Source organism: Canis lupus, chromosome 7 (assembly GCF_048164855.1).
Source record: "Canis lupus baileyi chromosome 7, mCanLup2.hap1, whole genome shotgun sequence".
NCBI classification, from domain to species: Eukaryota; Metazoa; Chordata; class Mammalia; order Carnivora; family Canidae; genus Canis; species Canis lupus.
The window spans coordinates 65,428,423-65,456,400 of record NC_132844.1 but is presented as its reverse complement, the minus strand read 5'-3'; the positions used below and the strand labels follow the sequence as shown (position 1 = coordinate 65,456,400).

Genomic DNA, 27,978 nt, shown 5'->3' with positions numbered 1-27,978 from the left:
GCAAGTGCTGGATAGGCAGGGAATAAGTACGGAGAGATGGTGCTGTCAAGCTGGTGGGAAGAAGATCTATCATACTGCGGATTTGAATAGTCAAGACTCTCTGTGAAGTATTGGAACAGAGTTCAGAGGCCAAAGACTGAAAAACGTGGATGAGTCAGCCCTATAGTTCATTGAAGAAGTGCCTAAAATAATTAGGTCAGCTGGCTTCTCTAGGAAATTGCTCACCTTTCCTTGTTTGAACAGACATGATTCCTATCCCTCTTCAGAGTTAGGCAGAATTGAGGAGGAGATGAAGTCATCTCCTGTATGTTTTCCAGACAGATGAGAGGTACACACATAGAAGCCGCATGGTGTGGATACTTGCCACCACCCCAAAATTTGGTGTGCCCTTGAGCCTGCAATCCAGAAAATACCCTATGCTGTCAGAGCAGATGTCAGGGCAACCATAGTTACTGGGGCACCTAGAGAAACAAAAAAGCAGGGAGAAATGTGTTGGAGAGAAAGAGGAAGAAAACAAAGTAGAGAAGGACTAGAAATGTAAGGAAACGGGAAGAGGGCAGAAATGGAGGTGTGGTGGGTGTGGTAGGTCCGCTGACATTTATTCACGAGGTAGTGTGAGCTTGGGAGGGTGCCCCTGCTTATTTCTTCCTGAGATTTGAAGGATATTCTATTCTCTGTTGTTGCCTGTGGAGTCAAGTGGTTGAGCCACCTGTACTGTCTGTCTGGTTTATTCTCAACCCACAACATGGTGCCTGGAACATGGGTGGAAGGAGGGGATGACAAGGAGTGTCCCTCTTTGCTCTGGGTACCTCCTTGTACATGATCACCGGGCCTCACCAGCTGTTGTGTGTGCTAAAATGTGCAGTATCGTGGTGGATGAGGGGAGACAGCTGGCACTAGCCTGTGGGGAGTTCTGTCCTGTGGCTCTCTTCTATAGCAGACAGCCAGACCCACTTCACTCATTCATTCATTCATTCATTCATTCATTCATTTTTAAAGATTTTATTTATTTATTCATGAGAAACACACAGAGAGAGGCAGAGACACAGGCAGAGGGAGAAGTAGGCTCCATGCAGGGAGCCCAACGTGGGACTCAATCCTGGGACTCCAGGATCACACCCCGGGCTGAAGGCAGGCTAAACCACTGAGCCACCCAGGGATCCCCAGCCCACTTCATTTGAATGGACAAGTTCTCCACAACAGTACAGTGGGACTGCAGAGGAAGGATGCCATGCAGCTGTTAGATGCTCTCCATGACCAAAATTTTCTAAATATCAATCAAGATATTGCTTTGATACTGATGGGCTGTTCTTAGGCCATAAGGTGGGAGGTGGCAGGCAGTGGCTATTGCTCTTGAAGACCTTTCCTCTGGGTAATGGAGGCCTAATGTTCTGGCAGCCCACTCGTGCCTTGAGGAGTAGAGCAGGTCTTTTCCTAACTGGATCATGTTGTCTAGCAGCAGGCCTCTTCACGCACTCACATGGTCTTCTTCTTGAACCATGTCAGCCTGGTGGCCCCTGGGACATGGAAGCTCTGAGTCAGCACACGATGGGGTTTGTGCATCCTAGTGATTAAAACAGTATGATATGTGCTCTTTAGAGGTGTGCACTGAAGTGTTACAGAGGCACCTGGGAAGAGGAAAGTTTCCAGACTTACAAATTAAAGGCCCAGGTTTATGTTAATATTCTTGTATCAATTAAACTGCTCTTCTTTTGAACTGGAGTGTTATCTCAGGATTAATTTTCCATGGAATCTGGAGTAACTGACCAGAATACTTGGGTAGAGTAGGAAATGAATATCCGGGAATTGGGTGATGATATTCAGTTCTTCATTATCTATACTCAGCCTTCATTATCATTATCTATACTCAGTTTTGTGTTTTTTTGTTTGTTTGTTTAGGATTTTATTTCTTTATTCATGAGAAACAAAGTGAGAGGGGCAGAGACATAGGCAGAAGGAGAATCAGGCTTCCTGCGGGGAGCCCAATGCAGGACTCGATCCCAGGACCCCGGGATCACTACCTGAGCTGAAGGCAATATGCTCAAGCACTGAGCCACCCAGGCATCCCTATACTCAGCTCATTTATGGTTGTGAGTGTTACAGCAGAGTTTTAATTCCAGGAGAGCATCTGATTGATGCCATCTTAGACATTTCTGGGTTGCCTTTCAGAGTGAGCTCAGAATATAGGCTCATAGTAATAATGGCCATAGAAAAGCATAATTAGGAAAGTAAACCTGCTGCTGCAAACAATGGAATATATCCAAAGCCAGACAGCAATAGGTTTTAGATTGTCCTCACTGTGCTACTGTTCACCCGGGTAATTGGAAGTAGACTGTGTGATGGTGTTCCTCTCCAGAAGTGGGGGGGGGGGGGGGGGGGGGACACACAGTACAGCATTAAACATTCTTTTATTGCTAGAAGTAATTTTCTTCTATTTTTAAAGAGTTGGATGTTGACTCTAAGTAATTATTTATCCAGTCTACCTACTTGAGTTCCAGAGGAGCAACAAGGAATAGAACTGACAAAGTCCCTGACTGCATGGTGCTTTTATTCTTTGGGAGAGAGATGCAGTAAACATGGGAACAGATAAATGAGATCCTTTGTGATAGGAGTAAGTGCTGTGGTGTAATAGAATGACAGAGAAGGAGAAGGGCATTGGGAGGCACTGCAAGTAGGGGTGGGAGTCTAGCATCTGGAGGAGGTGAAAGCTGAACTGAGACATAAAACCTGGGAGAGCCAGCCATTCACAGGTTAGGGGAAGAGTGTCCCAGATCAAGGGAGCAATAGCAACGTGGCCCTGAGGCAGAAACAACTTGGCAGATCGGGATGAGAGAGGTGGCCCGTGTGTTTGGAGCCCAGTGCGTGAGGAGAAGCAGGTGGGACCGGATGGGGGGATAGTAGGCCTTTGCAAAGAGTTAGTATCTTATTCTAAAAGTCGTGGGAAAGCATTGAAGGGTTTTAGGCGAAGGAATGGTGTGATCTGATTTACATTTTATATTACATTTCCATCCCTCTGGGAGATAGACATAAATGCTTGTGCATAGACTACCAAGAATACATAACAACAACTGGTAGTAGTGGTGTGGTTGCTTTGCCTCTGGGGAGGGTAACTGAGAGAATGGGATGGGAGACATACTTTTTGCTGAATATTATTTTATGCAAATTCAATTTCTGTTATATTCATGTATTATCTATTCAAACAGGAATTAATTAACAAATATTTAAAAAGTACATCTTGAGTCAATTACCAAGAACGAAAAGAAAAATCATTCTAACGCTGTGAGAGAGACTTTGAGGGGACAGCAAAGGCAGAAGAGGGCAACTCATTGTGGGCTCTAACTAGCCACGGTGGAGGCTTTGGCTTCACAGCATCCCAGCCCTGCCAGCCTTTGTTCTATCCCATCAGCATGCTGTACTCATTCCTGCCCCAGGACTTTTGCGTGAGATGATGGAGAAAGCAGGGCAGATTCAGAACTTCATTTAAAGATAAACCCAACAAGACTACTAATAAAGTTGGTGTGAAGAGTAAGGGAATGAGGAATCAGGGAGTCTTGGCTTTGGCTTGAGCAGCTGTATGGATATAGAATCATTCACAGAAGCAGGGAAGTTTAGGAGACTAGCCAATACAGGAGTCAAGAGGATTAAGAGTTCTGTTTTGAACATGTTACAGTTGAAATTCCTATTAACCAACCTAGTTGGGTATGTTTGTCAAGTGGTAAGTTGGATACAGGCGTTTAAGGGAAGAAATTGTGGGTGGAAATATAAATTCCAGGTGCATCAATATTTAGACTGCAATGTTGAAATATTGAAAGTTTGGGTCTGGATGAGATTTACTTGAAGGAATATATGAAAGTTTAAGAGTACTGCTTTCTGTGGTGGTTTCAGAAAGGAAGCTAGTTAAGGATTCCAAGAAGCTACAACCAGTGAGGTGGGAAGAAGATCTGGAATATCACAGAACACCACAGGAGCCAGGGCGGCGGTGGTATACTACAAGGGAGGGAGAGAAGACAGATACTGCTGAGAGATGAGGGTGAGCAGATTGGATCTGGCCACCTGAGCCTCTTGACTGGCTTTTACTTTTCCTCAGAGGTTCAGAGAACATAGTCTGTAACTAATCTCTCCTCCATTCAGTCAAAATACTGAGTGAACCACCCCCTGTTCTAGGCATTAAATTTCAGAAGCACGGCCCTTTCTTTCATGAAATCTAGTCAAGAAAACGAGTTAAATGAAAAAATTACACAAACTACCCCTACAATTATAATTGTGACCAGTGCTTCAAGAAAAAGTCCAGAATGCCATGAAAAGCGTATAATGGGGCCCTAGGCTAGTCCGAAGGTCTAGGATGGTCTTCCTGAGTAAAAGCCATTGAAACTGAGGCCTAAAGAAGCAAGAATTTGATTAGGTCAGTGTATCTAGAACATAGAGTCCAGGGGGCGAGGCTGAATGACATGAGAGAGTTAAGGTGGTGAAATTGTCATTCTTAGGAAACCATTAAAGGGTTTAAGTAAGAATGAGATTATCAGACATGGTTGTGTGGACTCACTGTGGCTGTTGAGAGCAGGATGGATTTGAAGTCAGCAATCACCCAGAGAAGGGTATTGTAGTAGCCTTGGCAAGAGGTACTGGTGGCTTTGACGGGGTGATGGCAGTAGAGATGGAAGGAAGGAGAAGAAATTTAAATTTTGGAACTAGGGGCGGCCCTGGTGGCACAAAGGTTTAGTGCTGCCTGCAGCCCGGGTTGTGATCCTGGAGGTCCAGGATCGAGCCCTGCATGGGGCTCCTTGCGTGGAGCCGGCTTCTCCCTCTGCCTGTGTCTCTGCTCTCTTCTCTCTCTCTCTCTCTGTCTCTGTCTCTGTGTGTGTGTGTGTCTCTGTGAATATATAAATAAATAAATCTCTAAAAAAAATTTTGGAACTAGGATCCACAGGACTCAGTAGTTGAATATGAAGAATGCAGAAGATGCCAGTGATGAACCAGGTTTCTGTCATGAGCCACTGGCAGCAGGGTGAGCCTGTTCTTTTAGAGTGGGGAACACTAAGGGAGAGGCAAGTTTGAGAAGAAGGAGTCAGTGTTCCATTTTGGGCACCTGAAGTCTAAGATATCCAAGGCATCTGGTAGATAATTGGATCCAGAGGCATAGAGCTCCAGAGAGAGATCTGGGGCAGAGAGAGAAATTTCAGAGTTGTTTGCATGTATGGTTAGAGTTTTAAACCTTGGGGCAAGGGTGGGGTGAAACAAAAAGAGAGTCCAGCATGGGGGTAATTCTAATACTTAAAGGACAGTAGATGAGGAGCTACCAGTGCAAGAGAATGAAAACAAAGAAAGTAGTATGTGCCTGTGGGAGTAGTTAACCGTTCCAGACACTATCAAGGAGAACTGGAAGGGCCCACTGGATTTAGCAATGTAACAGGCTCCATTCGTGGCTTTTTTTTTTTTTTTTTTTTTAAATACCCAGACTGTAACCATATCTGAGCCCCCCCACCCCCACCCCTCACCAAGTGAAAGGGAATTGGGCTGTGAGGTCAGGTAAGAAGTCTCTAGAATCCTGGGGTGGGATCTCCATTCAGTGGGGGTTTTAACAGACTATAGTCCCTAGTCTGTTTTCAAATCTGAACTCATGTCTACAACTAAAACATTCTTCTGCCACCGAATAAGCCTCTTGCCCTCCAGGGGAGGAGGGTGTATTTAAATAAACTAACTTTAAAAATGGAGACTTAGGAAGCCAGCTTCTCTGCCCTCCCCTCTACATACACATCAAAGAGTGGACAGCACTTTAAGGCTTAAATTTTGTGAAAATAGAGGAGAGCATGCTTATACTCTTGAGGTCCTCAGAATGACCTTTTTGAGTTAATGTGAAAACAAGAGGCATGCAGAGAGACTTTTCATTCCTAGAAGAAGCACAAACCAAATGCACGTGACACTGGCACCGTTTGGATTAAAAGTGTAATTGTTTTCCAAGTGTCTAGAGCCTGTTCCTTTCTCTCCTTCCTTCCTTTCACTGCAGCTCCCAGCCCGACAGTCTCAGGGAAATAGACATGTGCTCTTCAGCACACAGTCAGTACGTGAGCAAACTTGGAAACACACATGCTCTGCCTCTGCTTGTGAGAGAGGCTTGCTCACAGCCATACCTGTGGAGAAGCCCCCACAGGAGCAGAGTAGCTGTTCTGCACTGTCCTTGGAAAGTTTCCAGGTCCCTTTCATGGTGTCCCTAACCAGTGAGTGCTTTCTAGGCTGCCCCATGTAGTCTTCATATATTTTAACAAGTTTCTCTAAAATTTGCATTATCTTCAACAGAAATTCTTCACTGAGCTTATCACTTACTGTGCATTTATACTCTGTACAAAGAGGTTTGTGGAAAGGGGCAGAGGAAACTGTGCATCGCATGTTCAGAGGAAGATTTCACACTCATTCTCCTTTGTCAGTAGCAGTTTCTCCTAGGAGAAGGAACCAGAGAGCAGGCTGAGAGGGAGCAGGGAGGAGGAGGAAGGAGCGGGGAAGGGGACTCCCAGCCCCCAGTGCCTTAGTCTTACTGTGTAAGGTGAGGGGATGACAAAAGCTGGAAGAGCCATCCCAGCCGCAGCCAGCCTGCCTTGAGCTGGGGGCTTCACACACACTTGCTGTATTAATGTCCAGAACCCCTTTTTATGGGAGGTACTGCCGAGGCTCTGGAAGGTTAAATGGCTAAGTCACCTCACACAACTGTCGGCAGTGCAGCTGGAACTTGAATCCAGTACTTTGGCCCCAAAGCACAGGCTCTTCACTGGGTTTTCCAGGAAGAGAACTCAGGGTTACCCTGTTTATGGGACTTGCCATAGGTCTCCCCGAGGCCCATCTGGCATTTTTGTACTCTCCTGAGATCTCACCATGTGAGTTGGAAGGCCAACAGAGAAGAATGGGGAAAGTATTCCTTTCTTTTCCAAGTGTTGTTCTGGAGAGAGACACGTGGCATTTACAACCTAAGGCCACCTGAAACTGTGACTTGCCCATGTAGCCTCAGGGATGACTCAACAGGCCAGAGTTCTCTGGCAAGCACACTGAGTTGCTCCTGTGTGCCCACGCTGGGCCCTTGGTGGCTCTTGGGAGTACTGGTAGGGCCCTTCCCCAGGTCTCCACTGCAGCTTTGGAGCTGGCTCCAATTGAGCAAGTGATCTTTTAAAGGACAAGGTAATGCTGAGAGAGAAAGCCAAACAAATGGTGAGTGTGCTGAGAGGAGGATAAAGTCACCCAAGAACTAGAAGTTTCCTGTTAGTACCTTACGTCCTCCAGAGACCCTGAGAGGCTGGAGGTGTGGGGGCAGAGGGTGGGGAGGAAGCCGGGAGTACAGGCACCGCCTAGGGTTTTTCGGATCCTTAAAACTGCCCAAGATACCAAGAGGCAAATACTGCCTGCTCTCAGCTACTGAAATGAAATGATGTTTGAAAGAACAGGTCATCATTCCTGTAGCAAAAACCGCCTTGAGCCATTTTCTGTTAGTTTTTAAATGTATGTTCATCTGCAGGTAAAACAGCCAAGCGGACTGAGCCTTCAGCCAGTCCCCTTCTCTCTGTGCCAAGGCGTTGCCGGGCTTGCTTGGAGGAGGGTTCTCACAAGTTAGGGTGGATGGCCTAGGACCCTCTGTGGTTGTAGCTGCCCTGTCCCACCGCCCACCCCCTGTGGAAAAAATAGGACTAGGTTCTTCCTGGGGGGAGGCAGGAATGAACAGAAACAGGATTTGTCTGAATGTCAGGTAAAGGGAGGCTGCCTGAGTTTGGTGACAGGAGACACTACTGGGACAGGGTATGCATTCCCCCCAGAGAAGAGGAAAGAGGTCATTAGAGTTCTTGCAAGAATGGAGCTGTCTGGAGAGCAATAAAAGATACCAAGAGTGGTGAATGTTTTACACTTTTAAAATGACATGTGTGCAAACTGTGTCAGGAGCTTCATTACGCTGGACTGTGGCATGGTTTTCTCTCCACTGCTGCTGACTGTTCTCTCAGAGCCATGTGCCAAGTGTGCACAGCGCCTGAGGAGCTGATTGCACAAGGGCTCCCATATCTTTGCCTTCTGTCACACCGTGGCTTGTTCTAGCATTTAGCTTCCGTCTAACTGGTATCTTAATTGATTTGGGGGAAAACAGATGATTGCTTCTGCTTTAGAATTGTCTCAGTACATTTTAATGGTTTTTATTAAATTGTTGAGTAGAATTAGGCTCTTCCAAATCGCAAGTTCTCTTTTCATCTGAAAGACAGACTGATACCCTGCTTGGTGATCTGTGGCTTTGGTTCCAGCACCCTGGGCAGCTGACCCATTCTCTCCCCCAGCCCAGTTAAGCACCGTCTGCCAACTCAGCCAGGATATCCAGTTCTGTTTCTTGGAGTGGATGCTTTTCCTTCCACCATGCAAAGCCAGAGATGGTGGAGAATGTAAAGCAGACACATTTCATTCCTGAAATACCTCCAGCTGCTTTGCCCATACCATGTCTGATGAAATAAAAATACATTAAGATCCTTTAATACGTTTCTGTGCTACAAATTCTGCCTTGGGTATTGGGTCAGTGGATGTGGTGTAATCCGGGTTTGCTGCTGGTAGGAGTATAAATGGCTAATGCTTTCCAACAAGCTTTCCTGTAGCCACCTGCTGTTCTCAGCATGTACTTACAAATGAGCTATGAGGTCAGTTTGCTGTCCTGAGCTTTAGGAAACTTTTACCTTGCTAGAAAAAAATGTGATTTCTTTTTTCTAACCAGCTTTCCTGGTCATTTCAGACACATGGGTCAGGCATATTTGTCACTTATTCTTTAAATAGACACATAGATCACAAGTGGTGCCTATCAATGAGTTGGGGATTGGATTGTCTGTTACCTAGGTTTCTCAGGAAGCTTTGGGAGGTCTTGGGTAGGTTCTATTTGCCTGAGCTCATGCTCGTGTGTAGGAGCAGTCTCTGATTTTCCTCCTAACTGGACACACCTACGTAGGCCTCGCCACCACGCTGCAGTCAGCACAGGCTGGGGAGCCGGTGGGCAGGCAGCATGCACACGTGCACTGCCACCCCAGGCTGCACACCGGTGGATCATTTTACAGTGCCTCAGTCCCCAAGGCTTGTCAGTATTTTTAGTTTCTTCTTGAACCTTTGGCAGTTTGAAATTCAAATGAGCAAGAAAGTATAAAATATTTCTTATAAATGAGGTAAAAAATACCCAAACAGCAGGAGCTAAGGCCTGGCCTGCTCTTTGGTTTTACTAAAACTGCCACTGTGGATGAGCCTTCAAGGGCTGGGGGTGGGGAACGGGTTCTGCAAGAAAACAAATATTTAATTAATTAAAAGCCAAAAGTATCCAGAGCTCCCCAGCTTTGCCAACTTTAAGTAGTGCTTTCTACTCCAAGATAAAGCTGATAGGCAGCATTTCTGTCTGACAAGGATTGAATAAAAATGTCAAGGGCTCAGACTTTGAATGTGGATTTTGGCATCACTTTCTTTATCTCCCTTAGGAAATTCCATGAAAAAAGTTCCAACCACTGCTTAATTCTTAGAGTTTGGAGGGAAGTGCTGAAGTGCTGGAAGAGGTGGAGTGTGGGGGTGATACAGGGCCTCAGCCAAGGGTAGGCATTGCATTGCTTGCAGGATGTAAGGCTGCCTCCTTACCCTACCCCTCCTCCACCCACCTTCCCCATCCCCCAGTACAGGAGCCATTTCCCCTGGCCTGTGAGTGGGGAGCAGTGGAAGGACAGAACTGGCAGGTGGGACAGTCACCTGGTGCAGGGCCTTGCCGGCCAGCACCACCAAAAGGACACACACCCTTTCTCCTCAGGTCTTGGGTAAGGCTTCTTCCCAGGGTTCCTCTTAGGCAGTGATTGTTGTGGACTTCTGTAAACAAGTTAGGGAAACAGGAAACAGTGTTACAACTTTCACAGCACTTAGAACAAGGTGTTGGGTGTCATCTTTGATGATGGCATGTGTATAAATTGCTCAGTCCTGTGTGTTTAGTCTCAAAATACCTAAATCCCACCCTTTGTAAGCAGATGTGAGGTTTAACTGTGGATGAGGGTACCAGAATGTATAGTATGACTTCCAGATGTTAGCTTTAAATGCTGAATGGTGGGATCCCTGGGTGGCGCAGCGGTTTGGCGCCTGCCTTTGGCCCAGGGCGCGATCCTGGAGACCCGGGATCGAATCCCACGTCGGGCTCCCGGTGCATGGAGCCTGCTTCTCCCTCTGCCTGTGTCTCTGCCTCTCTCTCTCTCTCTCTCTCTCTCTGTGACTATCATAAATAAATAAAAATTAAAAAAAAAAAAAAGCTGAATGGTCAGGTCAGAAGTTTGGTCCCCACCAGATGAGCATTTTTAGAAACCTGCACTTCTATGTGAATCTTGGAGGAATGAGCCTCAGTTCTGTTTTGTGCTGGGAATGTTTTTTCAGGGCCACTGGGTATTGGGCATCTTCAGGTTGATGTGGCATATGGCTCACTGATGCCACAGGCCCCAGGTCCACATCAGGAGGGCCGAGTCTGGAGGAGTGGTTTCCATTAACGTGCCTGTTGTCCCATGAGAATGCCCCTAGGCTTCTCTGTTGAGAGCGAGTGACCTGAATGCTGACTTCTGTATTTCTCATGCCATGTAAGGAAGAAACCCTTTCTGGACCGAGGGTTAGATAGCCACTAAATTATGTTTTCTTGGTTTATGCCATAATCCTGAGTCTCTGATAGTGACAGAGTTAGGGAAGCTTCTGACATATCCCCCATCTCTTGCTGTCCACAGCCACAGGCTTGGGCAGGGCCCAAGCCCTGGATAGGTCAGCCACTGTGGCCATCTAGGCAAGCATCCTCTTCTCTTCTGATGCTGCTTGCTTCATTGGAGAATTTTTTTTTTTTTTTTCAGAGTGAGAGCATAGCTGCTGAAGACATTCCAGCTCAGTTCACAGGGAGGGGCTGACTGGTATCACCTGCTGTGGTTGGCCTCCTGTCCCTCTTCCTACATGCAGGATGGCCTGTCTGAAGCCAGGGAGTGGCTGTCAGAGAGAAGGGTAGTGTGCGTGGAGGGAGGGTAGGCCATGGAACAGAGTGCTCATAGAGGCTTCTTCACCCTCCTTTGTAAATCAAGGGCTCATCCCAAATTGCTCTTCATTGCCAAAAAAAAAAAAAAAAAAAGAGACACCCACCCACGTTCTTGAGTGTTTTGTGCAGATTTATTGAAAACAACACCAGCTACCTTATATTATAGGAGCTCTGTCGCTTCCTCCTAGGCTAGCATGTCATGGAGAACCAGTAATTCGAGGCCCTAAGGAGCAGGGTGGCCAGTCATGGAACGTGGCAAGGAAAGGGCTGAGGTTAAACCACATTTAGCAGACAGATCATATTTTCAAAACTTTTGCTTTGAGTGTTTTCCTTCTCTTTTTGGGGATCAGCATCCTTTTAATCATATTCTCCTATTCCTTGATCCCTCCTCCTCTCTCTAAAATACTATGTGGCATGTAGCTATTGTAGGCAAAAGTAAATTGAAATTATTTTTCAAACTGCATGATGCTGGACTGTGGGGCCATAAGGAGATAGATGGATATAGATTATATGTATGCAAGTGAATGAATTCAGTTTTGATGTAAACTTTTTTAAATCAGGGAAAGAAGAATTGCGTGGTACCCCAGGTGATGATACCAATTCAATTCATTGTCATCCTTTCAGACACTGCCTTGGTTGACCCTCTCTGGAAAGGCCTTAGTTGGTTTCTAATGCATGGTGTGGAGGAGGATGGCCTGGTCCAGACAGAGGCTATAAATCCCCTTGCGCTTTAAAACAGTGTTCATCACTGAAATTAAGAACAATCATCTTCCCTAGCAGCCTGAACTCATTTCTCCATTTCCAGCTTGGTCTAAAGAATCCAATTAGAGAGTAAATGAAAGTTCATGATACTTGCAGTGGTTTCTGGAAACAGATCTATGGGTACCAAGAAAAGAGGACAGAGATTGTGTCCCACCCACCAGTCATTCCCGCTCTCCCCTGTATCCAGAACAGCTCACTCCCCACCACTCACTTCATTTAGCTGATTGGCTGCTGTCAGTAGATAATGCCTACTCAGCATTTAGGACAAGTTCCAGCATATAACTTCCTTTTGGTGAGTGACCCTGACAAGAGAGGGGATTGAGCTTAATTTATGCCAGCTAAAACCTCAGTGCAACAATTTGGGCGGCTAGCCTTCCAGATTTTCCCCAGACGTTTCCCCAGCGAATTATAAAGCTTTACATTCTAATTGTTACACATACCACTCCAAGTGTAGCTGCTGTGGTTTTCACCTTTCAGAAATCATACCTAGGTGTCAAGTTGTGTCTTAACAGCGGACATACACAGAACTCAGATGGAGAAATGAGATGTTGCTGGTGGCTGGAGAATCTTGGGTAGGTAGGGACTGTATCAGGCAGCTGCTGAGGTTGTCACAGCCTGTTTCCTTTTACCAAGGGAGCCTGGAGTTTTTAGACCCCCTGAGGTGGCTGCGCTCTAGCCAGGGGAAGGCAAGCTGAATAAAGTTGGGGTGTGTAGTAAGGACAAGACCAGAGCCTCACCCCTCCACCCCAGTCGGCCTTTGACTAATAAGATGGTGGGCTGAGCCCGGGGCCAAGTTAATTTCAGAGGTAATCCATCTCCTGCTACTTTGATTCAGACTGCATCATTCTTCAGAAGTGGAGAAGAGCCAGCCCCTGGGATCTTCACCTACATCATTCCAGTATCTTGGGGAAAAAAAAAAAAAAAAGGAAGGGAAGGGGCAGCAGGGGTAATGCTGAAGTTAGAGAAGTATGTCAGGACTCGGTGACAGGAACATCTACATACACATCATGCCACCGTACTGCTGTTGCCCTGCCTCAAGCCCTTGACCTAGCAGCAGCTTCTCCCCTGCCAGGTAGGCTTTGCTCCCAAAAGACAGTTCTGTTTGTTAGATGGAGGATGCATGCTGAGCCTGTCCACATTTATGCTGGGAAGTCCTTTAGGACAAAGATAACTGCTATCCAATATCTTCAAGTAATAAACTTATCAGTAAATATGAGCTCATTAATCTTAACTTTGCTTTTGGACCAAGTGGGAGCTCAGCTTCTCTGGAGACAAAAATTTCATCTCTGTTCTTTTCCTTAAACCCAGTCCCAATTTAGAGTCAAACATATTGCCCTGCTCTGCCTGGGAAGCAGTTAATAATGTGTTTTTTTCTCACAGTGGATAGTCCAGGCTCAACCTGGTCACTCAGGCCCCCAGGCCATTTGCATGTGCTCTGTACACAGCAAGAGCTCAAGACCTAGGAGCAGGAGTATCAGCTGAGGAATGTTCTCTAGATGAAGGGAATCTTACAAGTTTGGCTGTTGAACTGTTGCCTGTCCTGGCTACTCAGTCTTTGCTTCAGCTACTAATGTTGTTCTTCTAAAATCACTGCCTCCACCCTTCATGTCTGGAAAAAAAAAGAAATTTAGGATGTAGAGATTCACGCATCACCATTTACAAGGGGTGGCTGTTTATTCACTCTAGGCAGTGGGATCTAGGCATAAAAGAAGTCTCAAGGAAAAGTCTTTGAGAAGAGGTGTTGTTTGTGAGGAGAGCTTTGGCCTAGAAGGGCTGCTATGGGATGCCTGCCCATGCGCACAGAGAGAGGTGGACCTGGTCTGGCTAGGCCTGTGGGGCCTGGAAGTATGGCCACATAGGGCGGCAGCATAAGCCAGCCCAGCCTGGATCTCTCCCTCCCCTCGTTGACCAGACAGACCTAGGAGACATTAGCTGTCTGTCCCCCACACACCTACCAGCAGTTCTAGGAATTGAGCAGAATGGGGAAGGAAAGGGTCACATCCTTGGCAGCTCTGTGTCTCCTTTGTCCCTGAGCTTCCCACTGACTCCTCAAGGGCCTCCTCTTACCGTTTCCTCCCTGAGGAACTTCACCTATACCATTTCCTTGCTCTGTTGGCCTCTCCTCAGTCCTTTGTTTTGCCCCATGAGTGTCTCCCTTGACTTCTCTGTTCCAGAGAGGAGCAGCCTCCTGACCTTCCAAGTGGAGTTAGAAGTATCTGGGTCCTTTGAGATGACTGGCGATTAGAGCACAACATTTCTATTCTTTCCCGTATTTATCTGTGATACCTCTTCCAGCACTGGAAATAATCCATTTTCCTTTGAGAGCCTCCACTCACTTGTGGGCTATGGTCTGATCACACCCACCGTCCCCCTGAGCCCTCATGTTCAGGAAATAGAATGTAATTTAAGCCATAATCATTTCTGCTCCCTCTCTGCCTCCTAGGAGTGGTGGGTATCCTATGGTGTGTATTACAGTTTGCTCAAGCTGGGAAAGTGCTGAGTTGGCAGCTCTCTGCTCTCCTGCCTATTTGGTAGGGAGGGAGGGGGCTCAGAACGCACTCATCTCCCAGGGAAGGGGGCATGTCTCACCATAGCAGTGGGGTTCCACCTTCAGGGCTCAAGCAGGAGCAGCAGTGAATGCAGAGTCAGCTTCTGAGCGGCACCCTTGGACATTCTGAGGCCCTCAGGCTGACTCAAGGAGGAGCTGGGAGCTGCAAAGGTGCAGCCCCCTTCATTGCAGGTGGCAACCGTGATCAATTCTCTTCAGCAGCAGGAGCACCTGCTATGACCACGGTCCACTCCTTCAGATGCCCCTCACATCCTCCAGATCAGAATGAGAGCTGGGCTTTGGGCATTTGGAGGCCACCTTAACGGTCTTAACATCTGTTTTCTCTGCTTCTCCCACCATTGCAGGTTATGTGTTCTGTATGTTACATCGCCTCCCCGAGCAGCATGACTGTACGTTTGACCACATGGGCCGAGGCCGAGAGGAAGCCATCATGAAAATGGTGAAACTGGACCGGAAAGTGGGGCGCTCCTGCCAGCGCATCGGGGAGGGGTGCTCCTGAAGGCCAGGCACGGCCGCCACATGACGCTGTTCTTAGTTCACTAATGTTAGCCTTATTTAGGACAAAGTCAGCCAGACACCTTGTACTGGGCACGCGTCAGACTACAGCCAGTCCGTTTCCTTTCTTTAGCCAGCCATCCTGGTACTGTAGTTTAGGGGTTGATGGTGGTTGAAATTGATTTCTGGCTGGTTACTAAGGTGCCTGCTAGCCATTGTATAAAATTAAAACATGAAGAATATTTTTTTTTGAGCATGGCTAGTGGATTTAAAACAACACATACCTGTCACTGCTGGAGTCAAACTTATAAAAAGCCTTAAGCGGAAAGTGTTCCAGATGGAGACTCTGAGTTAATAGAGGAGTAGAAGCTGGTGTTAAAGTTCCCATGACGCACATGGCTTTGCCAGAAACTCTGGTTAACGTTCGGCCTTTCACCTCTTCACTTATCCTTAGTCCCAGTAGCCAGGATCCCTGATGGCCCCGCGTGCCTTGGCCACAGGAGGCTGTTGAGATTGGCTGCGTGGCTGGGCTGGGCGGTGGCTTCGCCTTCCCACAGAGCTGGAAAATGGGGGTGGGGGGGCAGGTTCTTAGGAAAATTTTTTTACCTGACTTGCTATGAAAAAACTCTCTCATCACACGAGAAGAGAAACGATAACCTCACTTTGAAAATTAGCTCCACCCAAGACTAGTCCATGTATGAGACCCATCTTTTCTACACAGGACCCAACAGTCAGGAGAAGCAACCAGGGGCGCACCCTGACCCCACTGGCTCTGGTTTGCCACTTGCCAAGTGCAGGGGTCTGGCAGTTGATCAAATAAGGCTAATTACAGCACAGCAGCTGCGGCTGGGATCTACAGACTGGCCTCTGCAGCTAGATTTCTATATCAGGAGTTTTTAAAAAGACATTTCCTAGCCAACGGGGATCAGCAGAAGGGCTGGGGAGCCCCTGGGAAGCTGTGGCCCGCAGCCTCTGCCCCCCCAGCGGGTGCCCGCCCAGCCCTCTGCGGGCCAAGAGGAGACTGCCGTGGCCCAGCCCCTTGGGTCTGAGCCGCTCTGCAGTCCAGGGACAGCCTCTACCACATAGCAGGTGTAGGGAGGGGAGGCCGCACCGCACGTGCCACAGGGGCCGTGGGCTGATCGGTCTAGAACAGTGATTCATGGCCATGGCCCAGCTCTGAGAGAGACGTTTGCTCTGGCGGTGGGGATGGGAGGGCGTATTTCCCAGCCTGTGCCTCCTTGGTGCAGGCGGAGAGGAGTCCGTAGCCGAAGTGGCTCAGGCCAGGTGGGGAGGGTGTATATGGGCCTGTTCACCCAAGGTAGGGAATCCTCACCCATCAGGTGGGGAGGGGAGGGTGGACAGGATTAAGATTCTCTTGAAAGCCTGAACAGGGTTGAGTGGGCCGGAGACCCCATCTGGTCCAGTCTGGTGCGAGTCGGAGGCTCCTGCAGAGGCGGTTCGGATCTGCCCACACACAGGCTACTGGAATAGTTTAACCCAGCAAACTTTCCCTTTTATATCGCAACAAACAGTTCGACTCTGTCTGCAGTTCACAGCTAAACACCTGCAACTACAAATGTTTTTTGATCCGGAATACTGAAATAGGAAATCATGCTCTTCCCAACCTCTTCCTCCCATCCTGCCCCCACCAGAGTGGAATCCGCTGCAAAATCTCCAGCCTTATTCTTGCTTCAGGACCCAGACCGGTGTCTTGCTCTAGGGCAGCCCAGGGCAGAGGGGCCAGGTCTGCCCGCGTTTACCACTGTTGTCAAGCCACGGCCCTCTGGCCAGTACACGGCCATCCTCAGTGAGGCGGCCCGCCTAGGCCCCCCGCCAAGCTCTGATCCCGAAGAGGCCCCCCACACGCCCTCCCAGCCCTCCTCAGGCCCCACCCTCTGCTTTGAGGCAGGGATGGGAAGCAGGCTCCCCGGGGAGCCCAGTGGCACACCGGGCTCGTAGCCCATGTTCACGTCCTGATGGTAGAGCTGGGGGTGGGGGGAGGGCTTGTTCCCCTGCAGTATCTGTTCTGTGAAGTTTGTTAAATGTAAGGAAAGCTTAAATTCTTGTATCTTTAAAAGAGAAGATCTTATTTAACCCTTTTGTGTTTTAGATTTACTTACACACATAGCCTAGAGCTCAGTTTTAGTTTTAACATTGTGAAAATATTAAAAGAATCTTGTAACTTTATTCTTTTTTCTCCTGCTGAAAAAAAAATTAAACCAATCGTATGAAAGTTTGGGTTTCTCTGTTTTGCCAGTTCTCCTAAGTGCTACCTGTATAGCCAGGAAAATGGTAAAATGTCTCCCTAGCCAGAGTTGGAAGAGATGGGGGAGCAGTGGCTCTTGTGCACAGAGTCCCTCTCCATTCTCTGGGGTCATGTTCCAGGCCAGAGAGCTGCTCCCCTGGTTTCTGTGGGGTGGTTTTGCCTTGGGAGGCCACAGGGCCTGGCCCTGGGTAAGGGTGTGTGCACCAGGCCAGGCCTTTGCTGGCAGCGAGGAGGTTACACATGTGGGGGATGGGAAGAAATGGGCACCAGCCCTGAGGGAGGGCCCCTCTGCGTGTATGGTTTGGGTGTGTCTGGGGCCTGGGAGGGGCAGCATTTGGAGAGCCAGATGCCCCCAAGGGAAGATGAGCGTGATGTGTATCTGTGTGAACTCTGGTATAGAGAACGCATTTAATACGTCCTAAGGTGTTTAAAGACACTTGGGGGAAAAAAAAATTGGGGGTGGGGGTGGGGGAGTAGTAGCATCCCACCTTGTCACCTTTAGGGCAGAGTATTGACCACACAGTTGTCATTGAAAATGATGATGGAAAATCCTCAGAGGAAATGAGAAGGGCACGGTGGAGGCAAACAGGCAGACGGGCAAAGGAGCACAGGAGTCTGGTGGCCTTGGAACACGCCAGGCCCGCAGTGCACCCCCTCATCCCTCCTGCTGATCTAGGAGGCTTGGTTTCTGCCAGCAGAAGTGGACAGCAAGAAGAGGGTGGGAAGAAGCCGTGAGGAGCAGAAAGCCCGCTGGGGTGAGGGTGGGTCGGCAGGGCAGACCGAGAGCCCTCTTGCTCCAAAGGGGTGTACCGAGAGGAAGCACCGCAGCAGGTGCCAGAGCAGTGGGGACACCCAGGAGAAGTTGCAGCAGCCTCACCAATGTATCTCCTTTGCAGCCATTCTCAAAGCTGCCCGAAGGAGGGCTCCGGGAGGAGAGAATAAGCAGAGGCAAATTGGAGGCCTGCAAACAGAGGAGTGCCGCGAAGGGTCTGCTCCCGGAGCCAGGTGTGAGGCCTGGCCAGCGTCCGGCAGCGCTGAGTAGCTCCACACTTGATCCATGCCCTGTCCCGGGGTTTGGGCAGGAGGCTGAGGTAGACAGAAAATTAAGCAAGTAACAGACCATTTATTAATGCCACACAAACAGTATTAATTAAGAGGAACCATAGGCCTTATGTGACTCAGCTGTGATTATTACAAACAAACCGACATGCCTGGTGTACGCGCCTGGTGTGATGGGGCTACGTCCTTCCTGTTCATAGTAGGAAGTGACAGTGTATAAAACTGAAAATTCCAAAGAGCAATATAAGCATGTTACCTAGAATGTGGAGGTAGATGCAGAAGAAAAAGCTAAAAGTTTGGTGGGTTTCTTTGGGAGTGGAGGATGGGAATGCAGCCAGCCTCATACTTACTACTTCTGTGACCATACACGTGTATAATGACTTTTTAAGTTTCAAAAATGACAGAAGGGACCACCTCTCCCAGGCAGTCAGGATTTCAAGAAGCTTAGGACCCCGGAGGTGCAGAGTGGGACACTGCTTTCCTGGTCAGATGCTTCCAAAGATGCAGGTGGCTGGTGCGTTGCAACGCAGGACTTTTTACCACAGAGCCTTTTCATTGTCACCACACCTTGGGACAAGTTACCCCACTTCATTGAGCCCCTCCTGTATGCTGAGCACTTGAGGAAAAACCTGGAGATTACTTCTAGCCCGGCCAACCTGGAGCTTCCAGTTGATACGGACCTATGGTTGTGCTGTCCCAGGGGCCCATAACCTGAAACACCCGGCAGACCCCAGGGACTTGACATTGCCCATCAGCTGCATCCTGTTGCCCGGGTTCACGTATGAAGGTGTTTCTAATCAGTTACTGGACAGCAAGCCAGGAGCAAGGGGGTGAGGACCCTGGGGGGCTTCAGCAAACCGCCTACGAAATCAACCCGATAGCACGCCCTCGGATTGCGGGAGGGCCAGGCTGGAAGGGGCAAGCAGCCCGTGGGCTCACATGAAGCCGCTGGGCCTGGGGCCTCGTCTCGTGGGTTTGGGGGCAATACAGCTGTTGGCAAGTGACATGTGCCCCAAACCGGGGACTCAGGTTTCATGCCCGTGGGTAATGGGGTTCATGCACGACCCCTTGTGGGGTCCACCGACTCGGGAGGCCAAGCTGGGCCACTGGTTCCTAGAGCTCCGCTCCCAGCCTGCCATTGTCTGGCAGCCCGTGCTGTCCTCCCAGGGGCGGGAGGCAGGTGGACGTGCCGGGGGGCCAGGGCTGCGGCAGGCTCTGGAAGCAGGAAGGCCACGGGTCAGGCAGGAGGCGGTGGGGGACCCGGCCCAGGAGGACTCCGCGGGACCCCAGGCCCAGAAGGAAAGGGGAAGTCACCAGACACGGGGCCCAAAGGCAGATGCTCCTGACACGCACCTCGGGAGCCCTGGCCGTGGGGGCTCCTCCGGCAACACCGGGGCCCCGCTGGACGCAGTGCTGTCCGGAAGTACTGCCCGCGGCGGGCGGCCTAAGGGAACGAACGTGTGATCCAAGAGCGCAGGGGAGGTGTCTGAGACGTGGGCTCCTCTCTGAGGTGCCTTGGGGACCGTGGTCGGCCGTGGGCCTCGGAGGGAGGGAGCGGCGGCAGGTGGCGGTGGCGGTGGCGGTGGCGAAGGGCTGGGCCAGCGGTCAGGCTGGGCTTCACTGAGGCGGGGCCGCGGGGGGCCGCTTGGGCCCCACGGAAGGATGGACGTGCGGTTGAGGTGGGCCGGGTGGGGCCACGCGGCGGCCGGCTCCGTGGACTCAGCTGAGGTGTGCGCCGGCCTCCGGGGACAAGGGGGGACGCGGGACCCGCGGCTCTGGCGCGGCCGAGAGGCCCTGGCTGGAGGTCGTCGGCACGCGGCGGTCACGGAGGGAGGGGGCACGGGGCACGGGGGGCTCCTGCCGGCGGGGGCCAGCAGCAGCAGGCCAGGGGGGTCCTGCCCCGGTCGTCGGGGGAAGGGGCCGGAGCCGGGCAAGGGTGGAGGAAGGGAGAGAGGAGCGAGCAGAAGCACCTGCGGGGAAACGGGTTCGTAGCCCGAGGCCCCTCACTCACCCAGGCCGTCCGACCTTATGAAACTTGCCAGAGTTGAGCTACCTGAAGCCCGGCTAAAGCGCCCGTCACGCCGCCTCCCGCTGGGCCACACCGAGGCGACCGGCAGGTTGGGGATGCCGAGGTGCAGTGGACTTGGGGGGATTCAGCTTGGGGGAGTGGGACAGCGTCGCGTGTGTGCCGTCGCCTCGGAGCTGGGTGGTCTTGGTCGCTCCCTGCTGCCCGCCCGACGACCGCCCGCGTCGCGGCTCGAAGCCCGGAGGCCTGGAGGGGAGACGGCCCTCGAAGGGTCTGCAGCGAGCGCAGTGGCGGGTGTGCAAGCCCAGGGGAAGACGCTTCTCCCGCCTGCGCCCGCGGGAGGCCTGCTCTTGCGGAAGGTGCCCCTGCTCTTGCGGAAGGTCCCCGGCGGCGCCCAGGTGCAGATGCCACCGTGCGAGGCGGGGGAGTTCCGGAGGCTCCTGGAATCCTCCCGCTGCCCCAGGAAACACCCCGGACTGTAGTTTCCCCACATGTGGCAGTAGTTCTAAAAACTTACGCCCCTGCCAGGGTGAGTTGTGAAGATGAAGGAAACTTCTCCAACGTACCAGTAATTGGAAGTTTGGCCGGCCGTGCTAGAGGAAGGAGGCGTCCTTCTGTTCTGACACGGAGTCCGCAAACGGCTCTCCCCAGGAGGGTGACGAGTGCGCAGCCTGGCGGTGCAGGACCCAGGCCTCACAGACGCGTCCCACAGTTGCTGAAATGTTTGTGCTGGTTTTCCAGCGTTTTCGATGTCTGGGTGTGTGTCAACTTTGAGAAGTGGGTGATTTGCTGTGATTTCTAATTCTTCATCTTTGAACCTAATTTTGTAGTCATATTTTTTATGCTTTTTCCTAAAGGGGGCCTCATAAAAGGAGGGCAAGAGTTGAAGGCCTTAAATGGTCAGTCAGTTCCCAGCATGAGCGTCAGGGGAGGGGGGCAGCAGGATGCCCGGGTGCCCACAGCCTTTCCCTGTGTCACGTGTGTCACAGGCTGAGATGAGGAGCTCAAGTCTGAAGGTAAGTCGGTTAAGTAGCTAAGCACCCACTTGGGCCAGCTGACAGACCTCATGAGGGGGCCGTGTGCTGGTTCCTGCTCCTCTATCCTGGCACAGACTGGCACTTTGAGAGGCACCGGATGAGAAGTGTCATGACGATACTGTGACTTCAAATGGGTCCCTGAATTCTTTGGCACGCCTCCCATCAAAAAGCAGAGCCCTTCCCCTTGAGCGTGTGCTGGCTTTGGCGACTTGCTTCTCTAATGCTTAGCATACGGCAGGAGCCATCCCTGGCTCCAGGTGAGCTCTGAATGGCACAGGATAGGACGTCAGTCGGGCTCGCTCTCGCACCTGTGCTCCAGGAGCCTGGGCTGACACGGGAGTCACGTCACCAGGACAGTGATGATCAAAAAATGGAAAGTAGGGCAGCCCCGGTGGCACAGCGGTTTGGCGCCGCCTGCAGCCTGGGGTGTGGTCCTGGGGACCTGGGATCGAGTCCTGCATCGGGCTCCCCACATGGAGCCTGCTTCTCCCTCTGCCTCTCTCTCTCTGTCTCTATGAATAAATAAATAAAATCTTAAAAAAAAAAAAAAAAGGAAAGTAAGTGTTGGCAACTGTGGAAAAGATGGGGCCTCCTGCACATTGCCAGTGGGAATGTACAGCGAGGTGGCCACTGTAGAAAACTGTGCGGCGGCTTCTCAAAAATTTCCAAGGGATTACCATATGCCAGCAATTCTGCTCCTTGGAATCCACTGAAAAGACTTGAACGTAGGTCTTCAAGTGTATGCACACATACGTGTTCACTGCGGCTCTGCTCAGAATAGCCAAAAGGTGGATGCAGCCCGGGTGGCCACCAGGGGATGAGTGGATAAACACAATGCGGTGGAGTCCTACAGTTTGGCCACAAAAAGAAAGCAAATGCACATGCCAGGCTATGGACAAACTTCAGAAACATTATGCCGAGCGCAACAATCCAGTCACAGAAGATGACATGTTATAGGATTCCATTTAAGGGAAGTGTCAGGATGGGCAAATCCAGACGGTGGTCAGTAGGGTCATGGGGAGAATGGGGGCTGATGGCTTAGTGGGTGTGCATCTTTTGGGGTAATAACAAATGTTCTGGACCCAGACAGAGGTGCTGTTTGCACAACACTGGAAACACACTCAGTGCCACTGAATTATTTAAAATGGTGTATTTCATGTTATATGAATCTCACCTCAATTGAAAAAAAAAAAAGATCTGGCTACTCTGGAGCCTCGTACTGGAGAGAGCACATGGAGAGCCCATACTGAGAGAGAAGCCAGGGGGCCCAGCTGTCTGGGTCCCCAGGGCACTTGCCGGGTTTGTGGGGAGTGAGCGGGCTCTTCGGATGACCTGCCACAGCTTCCGTGCTAACCCACATGACACCAGGTGGAGCGGAGATGGCTCTCACCACTGAGCCCTGGCCAAACTGCAGATCTGTGTGCAAAATAAATGTCGTTTTCGGTCCACTAGGTCCTGGGATGGTTGGTCTGCAGTAATGTGATGTGAACAGGCGATGTCCGATGACTGCAGGGAGCTCCCGGCCCCCAAGGCATCACGACTGCCAGTGGGTTCAGCCAGCCAGGTTCTTGGAGGGTGGCACTAGGCCTCAGAGGTGGCTGTGCTGGGCAAGGATGGTGGAGGGCACTGGACCGGAGAGCTGTTGGGGGTTAGGGTGGCAGGATGCCCGGTGTAGTCAGGAGCAGAGTGTGTGATGCCAGCGGCCCTGGTGGCCTCGGGGACCCCTCCACCGGCTCAGCCCCGGCCGCAGCGTATGGCAGCCCTGGCCCGACAGGCAGGACACGGTTCTTCTGTGGCTGGGCCTCTGCCAACGCACCGCCTCCCTCTGGCCCCTCCTTCGCTGGGGAATGTGGAAAATTTCTCCATCCCACACACTCGCCCAGTAGGCCTCAGACATAGCTCCTTTAGAATCTTCTGTGGAGCTTTTAAAAAATCCCCACGCCCAGGTCAACCAGGATGTCACAGATGGGCACGGTCATGAGTGTTCGTCAGAGCTCCTGAGGCTGTCACAGGGCGCAGCTGGGTTGAGCCACCGCCACAACGCACAGCATCCTGCCCCGCTGCAGGAAGGCTCAAGGACACCGTCTGGGTCTACAACGGGGCATTGGCCTCGACGCGGATGGACCTGGGCGGGGGGGTTATGCTGAGTGAAGGGAGTCAGTCCGAGAAGGACAAACATCATGTGGTCTCATTCATTCGGGGAATATAAACAGAGGGATTATAGGGGAAAGGAGAGGAAATGAGTGGGAAATATCAGAGAGGACGACAGAAAGGAGAGACTCCTGACTCTGGGAAACCAACAAGGGGTGGTGGAAGGGGAGGTGGGTGGGGGGTTGGGGTGACTGGGTGACGGGCGCTGAGGGGGGCACTTGACGGGATGAGCACTGGGTGATATGCTGTATGTTGGCAAATTGAACTCCAATAAAAAAATATACATTAAAAAAAGGCACAAAGAATGAATGTTTGTAACCATCGAGCACTAATTTTCAAAACTGGCTGTGCCCCAGCTAATAACATCTTTCAATTTGCAAATTAAAAAGGGGCGCCTGGCTGGGTTGGTGGAACATGCAACGCTTTATTCACGGGGTTGTGAGTTCGAGCCCCACACAGGGTGTAGAGACAACTTTAAAATAGTGGGTGGATTTCCCCACAAACATCTTGCCCTTTAAACTTTGGAACCTATAGACGTTTAGCAACAGTATGTGACAGATGACCAAGTGTGCTTTTCTTCATGGGCATCTGGTAGATTCCACAGAGACCACTTGCGAGCACCTCCTCCTCCTCGGGGGTGTGACTCTGGGGGGTGTGCGGGGGTACCCCCGGCAAACCGCTGAACTTGAGCGGCCGTCGGGGGGAACCCCAGGTAAACCTGCTGAGGACACCTGGCTTTCGGGTGTTGGTGTAGCAGCCCCTTGCCGGGGTGGTCCCTTTGATGGGGACGGAGGGACACACCGTTTAATAATGCTCCAGATGCCAACCCGGCCCTGGTCAGATGCCCCAGCGCCTGTGAGGTGGGGATGACAGCGACTTAGGAGCGACGAGGTGGGCGACATAGGTAGGGAGGCGTGTACCCCATGATGCCTCGAGGTCGCTGGCAGCGTGTCAGCGAACCCAGCCCCTTCCTGGGTAGCAGAGCACTGTCGTGGGGGAGATGCAGGACACAAGACAGGAGCTGCGCCTCCCTGGAGGCCCGAGCAGGTGGAGGACCCGGACGTGGGGGGCCAGGGCCCCAGGACAGACGAGCTCGTCCTTTTAGAGCTGCTTGTGGTGAGGAAAGGGCTGGAAGGGCACTAACCAGGGTTAGAGACAACCAGGTTTCAAAAAGTAAGAGAAAGGTGACTCCGTGGCCAGAGCCTGTCACTGGGGAAAGCGTGGGTAAGGATGGGACACTGAACTCTGCAGGAGTCCTGTTAAGGAAGGAAAGGGCAACAGGTCTGGAGCGCTGTTGACCGTGTCTCCCAGTCCCACAAAGGGCCGCCGAGCTCGGGGTCCTATCCCCAAGTTCACCTGCTGCGGTTTCCCACCACGGCCGCCCAAAGTCAGCGGTTTGCCCCAGGGCCCACGCACCCCACGAAGGATCGCATCCCCAGGAGGAGGAGCTCACGAGCCACCGCGGCTCAAGGTGCCTTGAAGAGCCCCCCCTCCAGGGGGCACCGGGAGGCATGACCACGAGTGCCAGGGACAGCAGCGGCCTGAGGGGCCGAGGCTTGGGGCAGATGCGCCTGATGACCATGTGGCCTTAACAACTCTTTCTGGAGTGAGAAAACTGCAGACAGGGCCCCGGAAAGGGCCCCTGCTCCAGGCCAGTCGGATGGCGGGGACGCCAGAGCAGCGGCCGTCGCTGCACCTGCTGCACCGGGGCCCGTCCCAGGGCCTGTCGCCCGCAGAGTTCATCCTCTGGGCGCTGTGGACACCGGCAGCTCCCCTGTTGGGTGGGGACCCTGCTGCCCTGGGGAGGAGAGCTGGGTGCTGGGTGGGTCCGGGGGGAGGGGGCCCCCAGGATGCGCGGGCAGAGATGCAGCCACTCTCTGAAGCACCGAATGTGTCTGAGGACACTCGTGTGCTCCGCGTGTCCCACATCGTGTTTGTGTGTAAAGGCCAAGTCGCTGTGGCTTTAGGCAACCAACCCCTCTGTTGCTCCCCTTTCCCCATTTCCTGGGTGTCTTGGCACCGCCTCCTTACTTTCCACTCTGGATATTTTTGTTGCAAACTCTTTGGGTCAAAGGTCACAGCTGAGAGGGAGGGAGGGAGGGAGGGCAGCGTGTGCTCCTTGCCCGTCACTGCACGTGCGGACGGACCGCTGGCCGCGCTCGACTCCCGTCTGCGCTCTGAGTCCCAAGGGCGAGATTGTTGCCACCCAAATAGATGAAACAAGAAGAATATGCTGGAACGTTGGCAGTCCCAGCGGGTGGAGGGCCTGAGGACGCGGACCACTTCGGAGGGGCTGGCCCTCCGAGTCGGGGCAGGTGTGTCCTGGGCACAGGTCCCGGGGGGCAGCCGATGGTCGCGGGCGGGAAAATCTTGTCCAAGGGCGAACAGCCCGCAGGGGCCGCGGCCGGCGAAGGCTGCTCCAAGCCCGGGCCGACGCTCAGGGAGACGCAGGAAGAGCGTGGGGAGGGCTGGAAACATGGGCAAAGGCAGCTGGGGATCCCAGGAGCCCCACATGAGCTCACAGCCGGCCTCGGGGACAGTCTCCGAGACGGGCAGCCCCCACGCCAGACCCCACCTGGACCGGGTGCCCCGAGTCCCCTCACACCTCAGCCCGCGGCTCTTCTTGAACCCTCAGGGCACCTGACACACTGACCCGCCGTCCCCCAGGCCTGTCCCCACCAGGCCTTCGGGGCTCCTCTGCTGCCCCTTCGTGCCCCCCAGGCTCTACCCGCTGGGGGCTCCGGGGCCATCCCTCCTGGCCGGTCACTCGTGCCAGTTACAGGAACACCGTGATGACACCCAACCGCACCCCCCCATCCTGCCCACACACCCCTAGGCCGTCTGCTGCCGCAGCACCGCGCCCCCCACACTGGCCTGCTCCCCATGGAGGCCTCCGGTCGGGCAGCCGCAGCTGGGCGGTGAAGCGCATGCAGACCAGCCCCGCCTCCCCAGGACCTTGCACCGGCCCCGCCTCCCACCCCCCCAGGCCATCACCCCCACCCCTGCCCCTCACCTGTCTGCAGGTGCCAGCCCAGCTGCAAGGCAGGGCCCTCCCATGCAGGGGCCGCCGGCTGAACGAGAGCAAGCTACGGGCGGGGGGCCAGGGCACCCACAGTCTTGCCATTGAGCTGCGGGGAGACAGAGAATGGGGTGCAACCCCCAAGGTGGAGGAGGTCCATGCTCTCTGGGGACTTGGCCACAGTAGCTCGGGGTCAAGCCCCACAGCAGCCCCGAGGTGCCCGTCCCCCACTCTGCACACTGCTCGCAGGCTGAGCCCAAGGCCCTCCTCACCTTGAGCTTTCCCGGGTGCTGGAGCAGGGGTGGCCTCAGGACCTTGGCTATGGGGAGATGTCTGAGGGCTGTGCGGAGTGGCCGCTGCCTCTCAGAGGGGGCTCTAGCAGCTGAGCTGCACTGTGGGGGAGCGAGGCGAGGAGAGGCTGGGCCCGCAGGCTGCACAGATGTGGCCGACAGCACCTAGCCCAGCCATGGTGGAGCACTGAAGATGAGGTGCCCCCCCACCCCGGCCTGGGGGCTGGTCTTGGAGGAAAGAGCTTGGAGGCCCAGGTACGAGGTGTGGGTGCAGGGTAACCCGGACCCTGGGGCCGGAGCTGCCACGCGAGGACCAGCTTGCCCCTAAGGCCCCGGGCAGATGTGTGGCCACTGTGGCCAGGCTGGGCCCATCTGTACCCGAGTGGGCCACACACCCCGGTGCTCCTCTGACAGGACGAGCATATTTGGGGATGGAGGGATGGACCGTACCAGGGGGCCCAGGGGGCCGGGGCATCCGTGGAGACCCAAGCCGCGGAGCGCAGGCCCCCTCTGCGCCCTCTGCTCAGGGTCGCACCACCTTCCGCACAGAGCGGGCACCTCTCACCTGGACGGGATGGAGCCACTGCCCCGGGCTCCGGGGGTGGCACTCTTCAGCTGCCCCAGCCGAGCAGGAGACGATGGTGGAGGCAGGTGGAGGCCTCCTCCTCCCCCGCTCCCGGCCCAGAGCTATAAATACTCGGGATGCAAATGGTAAATGCTCGAGACATTTATCATAAATTATAGGTGGATGATTGTGAATCTTTAGGCTGTGAAGCCCCTTGGGGAATATTTTAACTCTTAAAAAAAAAAAAACTAACCTGATGAGATAGGAGGGCCCCCCTCACAGTCTGGCTTTTGCCAGGGAGAGGCCAGGGTGTTGGGAAGGAGGGCTGAGGGGCGGGGGAGCAGGGGACTGACTTTCCTGTCCCAGCGGAAACGACCTGGCCCCGGGTCAAGGGGGACTCAGGCCAGATGACGGGGAGGGCACCTCTGTCCTTTCTGCTAGATTGGAATGTTCTTCCATGGGCATGATTACTAATATTTTTTATTTTTTATTTTTTTTATTTTTTTTAAATTTTTATTTATTTATGATAGTCACAGAGAGAGAGAGAGGCAGAGACACAGGCAGAGGGAGAAGCAGGCTCCATGCACCGGGAGCCCGACGTGGGATTCGATCCCGGGTCTCCAGGATCGCGCCCTGGGCCAAAGGCAGGCGCCAAACCGCTGCGCCACCCAGGGATCCCTGATTACTAATATTTTTTAACAAGTAATTTA

General features: G+C 52.4%; 1 protein-coding gene across 12 annotated transcripts in view; it reads left to right on the top strand.

The window, feature by feature from the left end:
• The window catches only part of ZFAND3 (zinc finger AN1-type containing 3), a 324,488-nt gene extending 307,400 nt beyond the window's left edge, over positions 1-17,088 (top strand). For all 12 annotated transcript variants that reach the window (XM_072833199.1, XM_072833190.1, XM_072833193.1 and 9 more), the window contains one exon: positions 14,705-17,088. In XM_072833199.1, the coding sequence (XP_072689300.1) occupies positions 14,705-14,859 (155 nt within the window). In that variant the 3' untranslated portion in view covers positions 14,860-17,088. The remainder of the gene's footprint in view (positions 1-14,704) is intronic.
• Positions 17,089-27,978: the final 10,890 nt, after the last annotated feature.